Source organism: Phyllostomus hastatus, unplaced genomic scaffold (assembly GCF_019186645.2).
Source record: "Phyllostomus hastatus isolate PE091 unplaced genomic scaffold, TTU_PhHast_1.1 phas_contig_80, whole genome shotgun sequence".
NCBI lineage: Eukaryota > Metazoa > Chordata > Mammalia > Chiroptera > Phyllostomidae > Phyllostomus > Phyllostomus hastatus.
Genome location: NW_025333960.1, coordinates 17651496 through 17664632, shown reverse-complemented (window position 1 = coordinate 17664632; position 13137 = coordinate 17651496). Strand labels below are relative to the sequence as shown.

Sequence of the window (13137 nt, the reverse complement as noted above, 5' to 3'; positions counted from 1 at the left end):
CTTTGCCCCAAAGCAGTGGGGAAACAGGAAAAATAAAACTGAAGCATGTCATTTGTCCTAGAATGAAAATGCATTGTTTAAAAATCCATGCATACTCTTATTTAGAATAAGAATTACCTGTATTGCAGAGTACAGTGTACCTTATTTTATTGTGCTTTGTTTTATTATGCTTCCCAGGTGTTGTGTTTTTTTTTTTTTTTTTACAAATTGAAGACAAAACCCTTCACCAGCAAAAAGATTATGACTTGCTTTATTGTGTGCTCTAGAAACGAGGTATGCCTATAATGTGTATTACAGCATCTCCCCTCTAGGTTTTCTTGGTCACAATGAAATCAACTCATTGAGCTGCTTGATCACAATGCTAAGGGGGTAATTCCTTCTTCTACACAGTTTGATGAATGAAAATATTCAGTGTGTATGGCAATGCTGACTTCTGGGCATGTGTGTAAATATTTGTGTATGAATTTATATGCACTCTGAGGATATGATACATGCACACCACTCTTGTGAGAATCCAGAGAGGAATCTTTGTGTATTTTGATACCTTGCTTCTGTAACAAGTCAAAAAGGCAGAGAAAGTGAGAGACTCTTGATACACATTTACAAGAACCTATAATTACAAACACTTGGTTATGGCTGTCTGGTTAAATTGTAGATGGTTGATTGTTTTAGAAAGAAATAGTAATTTAATCTTACTAAAAATGACTCATGCACTTCACTGCCTTTTTTGGAAGACGGATTCTTAAAAACAAGTTTTATTTAGGATGAGTTCACTTGGGCTTATTAACTTGGATGCTGCCGCTCAAATCACCACTTTGCCAGGGTTTGCTGTTCTTAATTTTGTTTCCATGCAATAAGTTAGACGTGCTTCCAAGAGTCAAAACTGGAAAGTCAATGTTCTCTAAGGAGCAGGTCTTGCACAGAGGCCTGTGGTTACCTGAGAGGACAAGTTTGTCTTATGTGGAGGGTCTGAAAGAACATCTGCAGCAGGAGGCATTTCCCATGAACTCTGACATTATTCCATCAGCCATCGTGTGGCCTAGGACCACCCAAGGGTAAGAGCCCAATTGCCCTACATCTTTGACAATAAAGCCAACAAAATCAGAGGGCAGTGTGAAAGGACATTTGAAATTTACAGTTAAAGGGGATTAAAAAAAGTGATGAGTGACCTTACCTAAATAAAACTAGTGATGAAAAGGTAATTTAGGTGAAACTGTCAACTAAGGAGAGTAAAAATGGGGCGACAGTTAGGAGGAAGAGTTAAAAATAGTAATTCATTCACACTTTCACACAACAGACACCCATAGATCACCTACTCTGGGTCAGGGATAGTTCACGGTGATGGCACACAGCAGTGTGGCAAATTGACAGTCCTGGCCCTCTCACAGAACTCATGCAGTGGGCAAGAAATGATGAATTGAAACTCCCATGCTGCCACAGTCATGCCAGAGAGAGAAGTTGGAAGGATAAACAGTTTACTTTCACATGGATGCTTTTCTGTGCATTTCTGTCCACCTTGCAGAACCCCTCTGGAAATGTCAATGATGCCTGGGTAGTTTGCTCTTGTGGATGTACATTCAGCTTATTTCTGCCAGTAATGTAAGGGGGCTCGATTCCAATTTTGTTAACCAAATTCGAGACCTGTGATTCTTAAATGTATAATGATGGGACATTCGATATTTTTTATTTCTCAGTTAATTGGGAAATTGTATAAATATGATTTCTGATAGAAGAGCTGTATAATATTCATGCTTTGCATTTCCTTGTCATTTTTAGTAGATAAAAGTGATTTATAGACCATACAAAAAGATAACTGATATCACAGGTAATTTCTTATAAAGTAGAATGCAGTTCTGTGGAGGTGAGCAGCATGAGTGAGGTGGGACCCATGTGGGTGGGTGGTGGAGTCCTGAAGCCAGGCTGTAGGGCAATCTGTCCTGTAGACTGAATACCCCGAGTCTCAAAGCATCCCTTTGGAAAAGCTAAAATCACGTGGAGTGATTTGTTGAAACCCTCTCAGTCTACATGCTTGTAATAAAACAGAACAGAACATGTTAGATAAATAGAATGCACATATTTGGAGACAAAACGCAACTTAAATAGTACAAGCTCATTCATTCATGGACAGATTTTGGGAAAAGAATGGCAGGGTCCTAGGCTGAAAATCCCGGAATCTCATATTATAATACACATGTCACAGAAGTGGTTGGGTAGCAACACACTCATATTGTAAATGCACCAGGGACCTTGGAAGCATTTGGATTCAATGTTCCAGTGAGCTGGAAACACATAAGCACATCAGCTTGTGGGTGTGACCCCTCCCCGCTGCCTGCCAACCATCCCTTCCCACCTCCCTAGGATTCTGGCTGATCCTAATGGAGACAGAACACGTCTGACTCTTGGGATTCGCCCCTTCCAACCTCACAACTTAGTAACTTTCTCATTGACCACAAGATTGACTGAGGCTTCATGGCCAAAAAACTTCTGCTGGTAAGAGTCTGAGCTCAAAACAGGAAAATATTACTAGTGAGAAGTACTTTTTTGCTGTAGAATTTTCTCCCACTCTAGGGGTCTGTCTAGTGGAAGACTGCTCTCTTGCGGCCCAAGCCAGTGCCACTCTGACGGCAACATGAAGCATGGACTACTGAGTGAGGTGACACTGAGGGGTCCCTTCTGGGCCCCACCATTCTGTCTCTCTAGTCTAAAAATCACAGTATATGATATTATATTGAACAGTCTCTATGGATAGAAAGGCTACCCATGTTTTATCTTTGTGATGTGGAGGTGAGAACCATTACTCATAACTTGACAGCATACTTCCACCAAGTGATGTGTTGTGCAGAGGACCAAGAAGTGGGCAAGAATAAGGCAGATTCATTGTGTTTTGGGAAACCCTCAGGAAGAATATCACATCTCCAGTGATCTAAGGTGGCCAGATGCAAGCCAAGTAGGCAGGCAAAGCCTTAAAATGCTACCTCACAGTTCTGCTCTGACCAAGCCGGCAGAGTCTACACATCCCACTCGTGTCTGACTCCCCTGTGCTAACAGGTGACCTCTGTTAACAGTGACAACCTCTGTCAAATGATGGACCTGCATTTATTCCATGAAGAGCAGAAAGATCAGCTCTGACATGTCCCTGGCTCACTGATTCTCTCTGGTTTGTCTGTCTTCTGTTTCATTGCTTTCCATTCTTTATTGCTTCCTTCCTTCTACTTACTGTGTGGTTAATTTGTTCTTCTTTTATGCTCTGAAAGTAGAACCGTAGATCATTGATTTTCAACTTAAAATTTTTTTCTTTCATTTTTTTTGTAGCTATTATTTACTGGCTATATATAATGATTCACTTAAACATAAAAACATGAAAATTTTGTTTGATTGCTTCAAATCGACCAAAATTCTTTCTTATCCCTTTCTCCTCTGCGGACCTTATATTCTCTTGACTTTGATGAGAGACTGTATCTCTGTCATTCTTTAATTTGGTTAATTGCATCCTGAATTGCTCAGTGAGAGCGTTCGAGTTATGCATCACATAACCAATAAGTTGTTGTTAAAATTCTATATTCTACCTCCATGTTATTTCTAATATTTGTTTATATTCTTTTATAAGTATATTTTGATTATGCTATTACAGTGGTCCATTTTTTTTTCTCCTCTTTATCCCCCTCCACCCTTCATCCCCCACCTGCCAGCATCCTCTCTGCCACTTTAGTTCATGTCCATGGGTCATACATATAAGTTCTTTGGCTTCTCTGTTTCCTATACTATTTTTAACTTTCCCCCATCTATCTTAAGCCTACCAATTATGCTTATTATTCCCTGTACCTTTTCCCCTACATTCTTCCCCTCCCCACTGAGAACCCTCCATGTGATCTCCATTTCTCTGGTTCTGTTCCTGTTCTAGTTATATGCTTAGTTTTAGTTTTTGTTTTTTAGGCTCAGTTGTTGATAGTTGTGAGTTTGTTGTCATTGTACTGTTCATAGTTTTTGATCTTCTTCTATTTCTTAGATAAGTCCCTTTAACATTTCATGTAAGGGCTTGGTGATGATAAAATCCTTTAACTTGACCTTATCTCGGAAGTGCCTTATTTGCCCTTCCATTCTAAATGATGGCTTTGCTGGATAGAGTAATGTTGGATGTAGGTCTTTGCCTTTCATGACTTCAAATGCTTCTTTCCAGCCCCTTCTTGCCTGTAAGGTTTCTTTTGAAAAATTAGCTGATAGCCTTATGGGAACTCCTTTGTAGGTAACTCCTTTCCTTTTGCTGCTTTTAAGATTCTCTCCTTATCTTTAATCTTGGGTAACTTAATTATGATGTGCCTTGGTGTGTTCCTCCTTGGGTCCAAATTGTTCGGGACTCTGAGCTTCCTGGACTCCCTGGAAGTCTATTTCCTTTGCCAGATTGGGGAAGTTCTCCTTCACTATTTGTTCAAATAAGCTTCCAATTTCTTGCTTTTCCTCTTCTCCTTCTGGCACTCCTATGATTCGGATATTGGAACATTTAAAGTTGTCCCATAGATTCCGAAGCCCCTCCTCATTTTTTTTGGATTCTTGTTTCTTCATTCTGTTCCACTTGGATGTTTATTTCTCCATTTTGTCCCAAATCATTGATTTGAGTCTCTGTTTCCTTCCCTTCACTGTCGGTTTCCTGTATATTTTGCTCTATTTCACTTTGGGTAGCCTTCATTTCCTCCTTCATTTTGTGACTGAGCTCAATCCATTCTGTGAGCATCCTGATTACAAGTGTTTTGAACTCTACATCTGATAGGTTGTCTATCTCTTCATTGTTTAGCTCTTTTTCTGGAGTTTTGATCTGTTCTTTCATTTGGGCTATAGTTCTTTGTCTTGTACCTGTTACATTGTAAGGGGTGGTATTCACTGGGTGGGGAGGGGGCAACCCTCTTAGCTTCATTGTAGCGTTGTCTGTGGGGGAGGGATTAGAGAGGGAACAATGTCCCTTGCTTGCTCTGCTCTAGCCTCACTTTCCAATGAACTCTCCTGCGAGACTGGGAGTTTCTCCTGCGAGACTGGGAGTTTCTCCTGCTGTTGTAACCCCCGCAGTAGTTTACAGCTAGAGGTTTTGAATCTTTAGTTTCCTGTTCAGCCAGCCCCTCCTGACCCATGCAGTCTACTGCCTTGCTGTGTGTCCTGTCCACTCAGCTGCCCATCTCCTGTCTCCGTCCCTCTTACCAGTCTGGATGAACGTTTCTTTAACTCCTTGGTTGTCAACTTGATTTTCTGGCACTTCTGGCTGTTCATTGGTTTTAAATTGGTTGTTATCCTTCTTTCAGTTGTGTGAGGAAGCAAAGTGTTTCTACCTACACAAGGTTCCATCTTGGCTGGAAACTAAAAATTTTTTAAAGTGTTTTAAAGCTATAAATGCTCTCTAAACACTGTTTTAGCTGCATCCCAAAAAACCTGGTATGTTGTGTTTTCATTTTGTTTGAAACATTTGAAAATTTCCTTTGTGATTTTTTTTTCCTCTGGCCCATGGGTTATTTAGATGTGTGTCCTTTTATTTCCAAATATTTGTGGATTTCCCAGCTATTCTTTTTGTTCTTGATTTCTAATTTAATTCTGTTCTGGTCAGAGAACATGTTCTGTATAATTCCATTGCTTTTAAATGTATTGAGACTTTCCCTGACTGGTGTAACTCAGTGGGTTGGGCATTGTCCTACAAACCAAAAGGTCTCAGGTTCAATTCCCAGTCAGGGAACATGCCTGGGTTGCAGGCTTGTCCCTGATTGGGGTTTTGCAAGAGACAACTGATCGATGTCTCTCTGTCACATCAATGTTTCTCTCCTTCTCTTTCTCCCTCCCTTCCCCTCCTTCTAGAAAACAAGTAAATAAAATCTTAAAAAAATAAATTTATTAAGGCTTGAGGGCCCAGCATATAGTTTATCTTGGTGAATGTACCAGAAGCACTTGAAAAGAGTATATATTTGTAATTGTTGGATGAAATGTTCCATAATGTGCATGAAGTCAAGTTAGGTGGTAGTGCCTACTATATCCCTTCTGGTTTTTCTGCTTGTTCTATCAGTTACTGAGAATGTTGAAATCTCCTTTGAAGCCCTGTTCTTTCCTATGTGCACATTTGGGGTTGTTATATATGTCTTCTGGATTGTGGTCTTGGAAATCAGATTTTCTTATATAAGTGGAAGAACACTACCTGTCACTCGTATTGTTACCCACACGCTCTGGAAAAGATCCTCCAGGCCAGCAGGGAGGATGGCTCACAGTGGATGCCCCAGGATAATTCACTGAATGTTACCACAGGGCTGGGGCCCAGTGGATCCCAGTCTCCAGTCAGAGGGCTGGTGCTGGTCTGAATGAAGTTTTCACAGGCCTGTGGTGGAAGGGGAAAAATAAGGACAGTGTGTGTGTGTGTGTGTGTGTGTGTGTGTGTGTGTGTGTACGATGGTCAGCTGTCATTTCTTGAAAAGAACTGTAGGTTTTATCTTTGTTTTTTTTCAGTGCTGAGATTTGTTGACAGGTGATTTTAAAAACTCATGTCCATAACTGTCAAATACAATCAGCAATGTTATGTCAGCCCACCAGTTTTTCTTTGGGAATTGTATTGGTTTTTGGACCTAAAGCATTGCAGACCGTGTCTCAGGCCCTGTTCTGAGACATCGCACATAGTTTCTCATGCATCCTTTCCCCTGCTGGCCCTAAGAGTCAGTGAGTCAGGTCATATGCGTTATCAGAAATAAACCTTAGTTAAGATCTGTGTGTGCCCTCAGCCTTTGGCATCCACTCCATGTGACCATCACTTTCTGTTTATTTATTTCAGCACTGTCTTTCCTCAATCAGATATCAGCATTAAAACATGGAGAGTTTACAAGAGGCAAAGGAGACAGCCTTTCCGCCTTGTCTATTTCCTCTTTAACAGTAACAGCAAAACCCTGAAACAATTTCACAAGGGCTTATGAGTGTGAGTGTGTGTAGAAAGAGTGAAAGGAAATCTGTGGCAGGGGAAAGGGAAGGTGATGAACCAGTGCTTGGAGGCCACAGAGACAAAGAGGAGGAGGGTAAAGGTGAGTCTGAACAGACGGAGAAGTACCTGGGGAGACTCATGCTGGTGGGAGACCCTGAGAGCCTGACAGCCAGGCCCTCTCCCAAGGCCTGGCAAAAAACATTCTTCTTTGCAAACTTATTTTGATATCTGAGAGACTGTGTGAGGCATCTCAATCAGGACACCAATATATAAATGCTAAGTAGTAGTATTCTGGAATTACTGACTAGTATGAAAATAGTTAGGATCATGACAATATTAGCCATTAATAATATCAATACTAGCAGGTGACATTTCCTAAGCACTTCCCATGGGCCAAGTGCTTTATATATATTATTTAATATTCACATACTGCTGTGGGTCCTTTCACAATATTCATTTTTATGTGAGGACATGGAGAGCTCACATGGTTGAGTAACCCACACAAGGTTGCACAGCTGTTGAGTGCGAGGTCAAGGCCTGGAACCCAGACCATCGATCGACTCCAGGGCATGTGCTCTCTCCCCTCACTGCACTGGCTGTCTTTCTCATTTGTGCAATGTTTATTATTCTATGTCAAGTTGAATTAGTCTTCAGTTATTGAGGCCTCATAATATGTCTGCCTAATTTATCCTTGCTTTTAAAATTTGATGCTGGGGGTTTTTACATGTACATGTATTCCTCTGGGTGGAAAATGAGAAGCACAGTCTGCACTGTGGCTGACACAGGAGCCAAGCTTGCAGGAGGCTCCAGGGTGGCTGTGGCAGGGGACAGACAGAGTCCCGCCCCGGAAGGCGTCTGGTGATGTAATCCTTCTCAGGGCCCAGGTACCAATGCTGGTGCTCTCCTCCTAAATCATGTAACTCCTGCTGGAGCCCGGAGAAGAGGAGAAAAGTTCCACCTTGGGAGAGCTGGCATAGACAGTAATGTTCCTCCTCAATCCGTTCCATATGAGCCAGTTCATTTCTTTTTTCTTGGAGGAAGGCTTAAGATTGAATTTCTTAGTGAGTCTAATCCAGACCTTTTTTGCATTTATGGCTGTGAGAAAATTGGAGACTGATTTTTATTTTTTTCAGCTCCCCTCCAACTCCCTTACAAAAAGAAATGATTTTGGCACTATTAACTGTCAAAGTCACAGATTTATCTTTTCCTTTACTCATCTCTGCCTCCCATACCCATCTCCAGCCCTCCATTGCCAGCGCTCAACTATGTTGAGCCTCCTGAAGTGTACCTGTGCCATGCTGGGTGCTTCCCTCTGGCTGACGGCCCAGTTCCCAGGGACCAGGATGCAGTGTCGATCCCTCTCCCCATGGACAAGTGCAGAGCGGAGGAGACAGGGTATCTTTCAGGCCCGAAGGCTGATACCAATGCCCTGGGGCCAGTCTGACCTTCAGCAGACCTAAAATCTTCAAATGCTCCATTGTGACTTTTGGTCACTCTTTAGAAGAATTTTTTTTTTTTTTAGGAAATGGCCTTATTCTGATCCATCTATCTTCTAAGTCTGCTTTTCACATGAAGGACTTAAAAGTACAGAGAAGCCTGTTCGTCAATCCATGTGCCTGTGGCCCCTCCACTCTGACCCCCTCCTGCTCCTTGACTCCTGCAGGTCCAGCCTCAATGCCCGAGACACTGTCTGAGACCTGAAACCCTTGCTTTCCCCTCTCCTGGTGCATAGATGCTGCGGTCTCCTCCATGCTTGGGAGGTGCTCCTGATGCTGAGATGCCCTCCTACCTACTGGCACCTCTGTAGGGCCTGTCTTCTCTGTGTCCAGAAAAGGAAAGGGTTCAGAGGTGGGTTTTTATAAATTCTGTTCCATTTGGTACAGTTTATTGCATATTTTCACATCCATCAGAAGCAAAGCGGGAGGAAGAAAAAGTGAAATTTCAGACCCTTGGGCAATATTAGGGGTGATGGACACTGGGGTAGGAGGAGGCTTGTGCAGACTTCTGTGCTCCCAGGAGCTCTGAGACGCACTGTGACACACTTCCATTCTTTGTTGCTGCCTTTAGAGAACTGAGGTCACATCGGACCACACAGGGAATCTTCAGACCTTTAGGAGATGGTTATCTCACCAACACCTTTGTCCGTGATGCACTTGAACTTCCCATGTGTAGGAGAGTTGTACACTTGTAGTTTATAATCCTGTTCTAGACGGAAGCCCATCGAGGTTAGGGGCATGGATGGTGTCATCCGGAAGGGAGCTCCCCAGCCCGTGTCAGAACCCTGGCTGGGGTGAACTCTGACTGTGCCTGAGGTCGTCGGGGCCTCCTTCTCCTTCATAGCAGCATTTAAAAAGAACGTTTCAGCCACAAGTACATACTGTGTGGTTTTATGAGTCTCATTTTTTTCCCCACAGAAATGAAAAAAATTCACTCCGTGAAAAGAAAAAGGAAAAACCCTGCTTTACAGTATATAGAGTCCCGACCACAATTTCACTTCATAGAAATACAGGAACCTCAGTGTGAGGAGTGTCTAGGATATAAAGTCATTAAGAAAGAAATTGTAGAGAGTCAGGCAAAAGGTGAAAAACAGAACAGCAAGATTCTGACCACCCATCTGGAACTTTCTGAGCACTCACTTATACTCTGGGGTCGTCCCATCCAGCCACTTCCATTCATTTTCGTGCTCCAAGTCAGTGAGGCCGATCCAGTGGCTGTCTCTCCCCACCATCTGTTTTTTTATCCATTGCTGAACAGCAAACCAGAGACAGTGCATTAGTATTCCTTAGAACAGATGTGAGGGGGCTTTCCCCCTCTAACATTTAGGGGAAAATGACAACTTAAAAGAGGATGTTTGTCAGCACATTACCCTGTTAGTGCTGTTCTCTTTTTTATTGTACTTGTTTTGTTTGCACTGTTTGGGGGCTCTGATAGTTTTCCTCTTACAAACTCATAAGTGATATTTCAGTGATGTTCTTACTCCTCCAGATCACCCAGGCCACCCGATGAATTCAACCAGGCTCCATCCGCTTCTACCCCCCAGCCCTCCCGTGTTCTCCTACAGCACTAACAGCTACGGCACCGCTGAGCTTTTCCTCTGGGCCAGGTGCCATCTCCAGTGTGTCACATGCAACGTGTCTTTGGGCCTTATAACAACCTACGTAATAAAGATAAGTGGCTGAGCTGGGATTGGGCCCAGCTCTGTATATTCTACAGCCTGTGCACCTGGCTGTGTGCTCATTCCCAGTCAGCTACTGTGGGAAGCATCTGTTTTCAGGTCTGTACTTGCCAGAGATACTTAAGAAAAGGAAGGAGGTCACTGGAACAGAGTGGCACCAAAGAAAGACCATTGGCATTGTTGCTAGATGGACCTCACTTTCAGGCTCAGCTCTGCATTTACTTGTTGCCCCATGAATAAATCACTTAAACCTTGTGGAGCTTCAGTTTTCTTATCTGTAAAGTAGGGATAATAATAGCCCCACTAGGGATGTTGTAAGGTTTAAAGCAGAAAATACCTTGCACAGTGCCTGGCACACAGTAAAGGCCTAGTGAGTAGTCACCATTGTCTTCCCACGTGGGTTCTACCCCTGTGGCCTTTTCTGCTTTTCCTGACCTTGCTGGGGCCCCATGTCTGGTCCCTTACACTCCACTCCAGCCCTGTAGTTCTCATTCCTCTTTGCCACTCTCTACTCAGGTGCCTGGTGCCAGCCCGCAGGCTTCTCTTCTGCATTACTGCTTTCTCCACAGCCGCCGGGAGGAGCCACACATCCCTAGGCTTGATAGAGCAATCTTCCAGGTGGAAGCAAGAAGATATAATTCCCATGCCAGGAATGCTTCTCATCACTGGATAAAGCCCAAATCTCCATAATGCAGCCTTCTGTGTTTATATGACCATGAATTCTTGACATCTTTGACTCCCTCGTAAGCATGCAATTTCCAGATGTAAACTATCCCTAAATTATAGTTTTCCCCAACTCTAAGTATGCTACAAGCATACCTGTTCCTCTCTCGTGTTTATGAAGACAAGATGTGAAGACTTATCTTCACAGAAAAGTTTTGCGTCGTCAAAAATTTCTTTCTCAACCGAAAAATAGTAGCATTTGTCTGTGAAGTTCTTCCAGTGAGGCGGGCAGCCTAGGAATGCAAAGGTTTACAAAACTGATTAAAAACAAAACATGAAAAGTACCATGCCTTCTTCAGCTGTGTTTATGAGGCCACAGCTACAGCCCTGTTTCCCCTGCAGGCCAGCAGCAGCCCCTGTGTCCGTGTGGAGCCCGTGACTGGCGTTCATGGACATGCTGGGAGCAAGGACAGTACAGGGAAGTGGACTGCAGAGGACACAGTAGTTAACACTACATAATCTGGAAAATATCTGCTCTGGGTCTTTGTTCCTCTACATCTGGATGAGTCTTTACAATGACAGAAATAACAGAAACAACTACAAAATGCAGTGCAGGCACAAATGTTCAGTGTCAGTCTAGAGTCACAGGGCACCTACAGACAGCTAGACAGGAGAACCCAGAACCCAGTCAGGCTCACGGAATGGCAAAGATGACCCAAGCTGTGCTGAAGGAAATCCAGGGGAATCGGGATCAACTGGAATCAGGTGTGGGTCAAAGGAGAGAGAAATAGGCTTGGTTGCAAACCCAGCATTTACGGTTTTACCACAGGTTTATTTATGAAAAGACTAGAAGTTACCATGATACCTTTTCAAAAGAAATGAAATCTGGGCTTCAGTAACAGACAGTGCCACCTGCATATTAACTGAGGGGCATCTGTCCCCAGGTGAAGGGCACAAAGTGGGACAGGATGGGTTGGGAGTCGCCATCCTTAGACTTTCATGAAGGGAACCTCTGGGGATGTGTTTGTCCCTGAGGGCTGAACTCAGCTAAATAAACAAGGACTAGAGATCCTAATTATGTTTAGAGAGAAATGCATGTGCCTTGGGTGATGCTGCCTCCCCCGTGTGAAGCCTTTGCTACCAAATGGGGTGTGGGGGGGGGTCTGGAGCTGCACACTGGGGCCAGCCCAGCCACAAGCACACACACTGGCCCTGTCCCCTGGTGCCAGGGAGGGAGAGACTGCCCGGACTTACCATTGGCCTCAGGTGCTGTGGTTGGCTCGTTCTGCAGGGCCAGCGGTACTGCTGCTCCTGATGGGCCTGGGGGACCCGGAGGGCCCTTGGGGCCAGGCATGCCTGGCACACCGGGCAATCCTGGCAGCCCCCGTGGTCCAGGCACCCCGGGCTCCCCCACAGTGCCCTGTAGTCCCTGGAAGCCGGGAGGGCCCTGGGGGCCAGGGAGTCCATCCTTGCCTGGGGGGCCTGGCGGACCTGGGTCCCCACTGGGACCTTGAGGGCCTGGCTTCCCTGGGGACCCACGGGAGCCTTTGGCACCCTGAGAGCCTTTGGAGCCTTTGCCACCTCGCTCTCCAGGGGGGCCAATGGGCCCAACTGGGCCCCTCTCACCAGCGGGGCCGGGCGGCCCAGGCTCCCCCTTCTCTCCTTTCTGTCCCTTGTTACCAGTGGGACCAGGGGGGCCCTGCTGTCCTCTGTCACCTTTTGGACCCCTGGGACCAGGAGGACCTAGAACATAAAAATATAAATGGTACAACAATGAAATCCATTATGAGTAACAGTTAAAAATAATTTATCTTATAAAACTTCCAATTTAAAAACATCTAGACATACAAGATACATACATTAAGGCTTGTTTACTGTTTTACCATACTACTATTGACAGTATTTTTTTTTAACAAAAATATTTCTTTACTAAGCTCACCCTGCCTGCTCCAAGCATTTAGAATAGATCCTAATGGCACACGACTTTCTAGTACCCACTGATGTTTCAAGGGAAGGGACAGCTTTGTGCAGGTACTGCAGCAGCGTGATGCACACACGCCACTGACCTGGGTTTTCCTACTCAACAGAGACTGTTTTGTCACCAGCAAAAACTGTGCAGGCTGGGATCAAGATTCCCTCCTACTTATTTCCTCTTTTTTTCACTTATTTGACAAATATTTATTATTTGTTTTTATTTTATTTTTTCCATTACCATTTATCCCCTCATACCCTCTTCCACCTCCACCTCCCTGCCCCATCCCGGCAATCACAGTACTATTGTCTGTGTCCATCAGTTTTATATCTTTTTCTTTTTTTGCTTGATCCCTCTACACTCCAACCCTCCCCCAGCTGACAGCCTGCTCTC

At 44.1% G+C, this 13137-nt stretch overlaps 1 protein-coding gene and 1 long non-coding RNA gene across 2 annotated transcripts in view; one reads left to right on the top strand and one right to left on the bottom strand.

Moving 5' to 3' along the window:
* The window catches only part of COLEC12 (collectin subfamily member 12), a 206216-nt gene that overhangs the window by 14358 nt on the left and 178721 nt on the right, over positions 1 to 13137 (bottom strand). Inside the window, exons 6-8 of the mRNA XM_045850214.1 lie at positions 12027 to 12515; positions 10929 to 11065; positions 9571 to 9680 (exon numbers count right to left, since the gene is read on the bottom strand). Of these exons, the coding sequence (XP_045706170.1) occupies positions 9571 to 9680; positions 10929 to 11065; positions 12027 to 12515 (736 nt within the window). The remainder of the gene's footprint in view (positions 1 to 9570; positions 9681 to 10928; positions 11066 to 12026; positions 12516 to 13137) is intronic.
* Positions 1 to 13137, top strand: part of LOC123826234 — a 133132-nt gene that overhangs the window by 55374 nt on the left and 64621 nt on the right. The gene's annotated exons all lie outside the window — the stretch shown is intronic.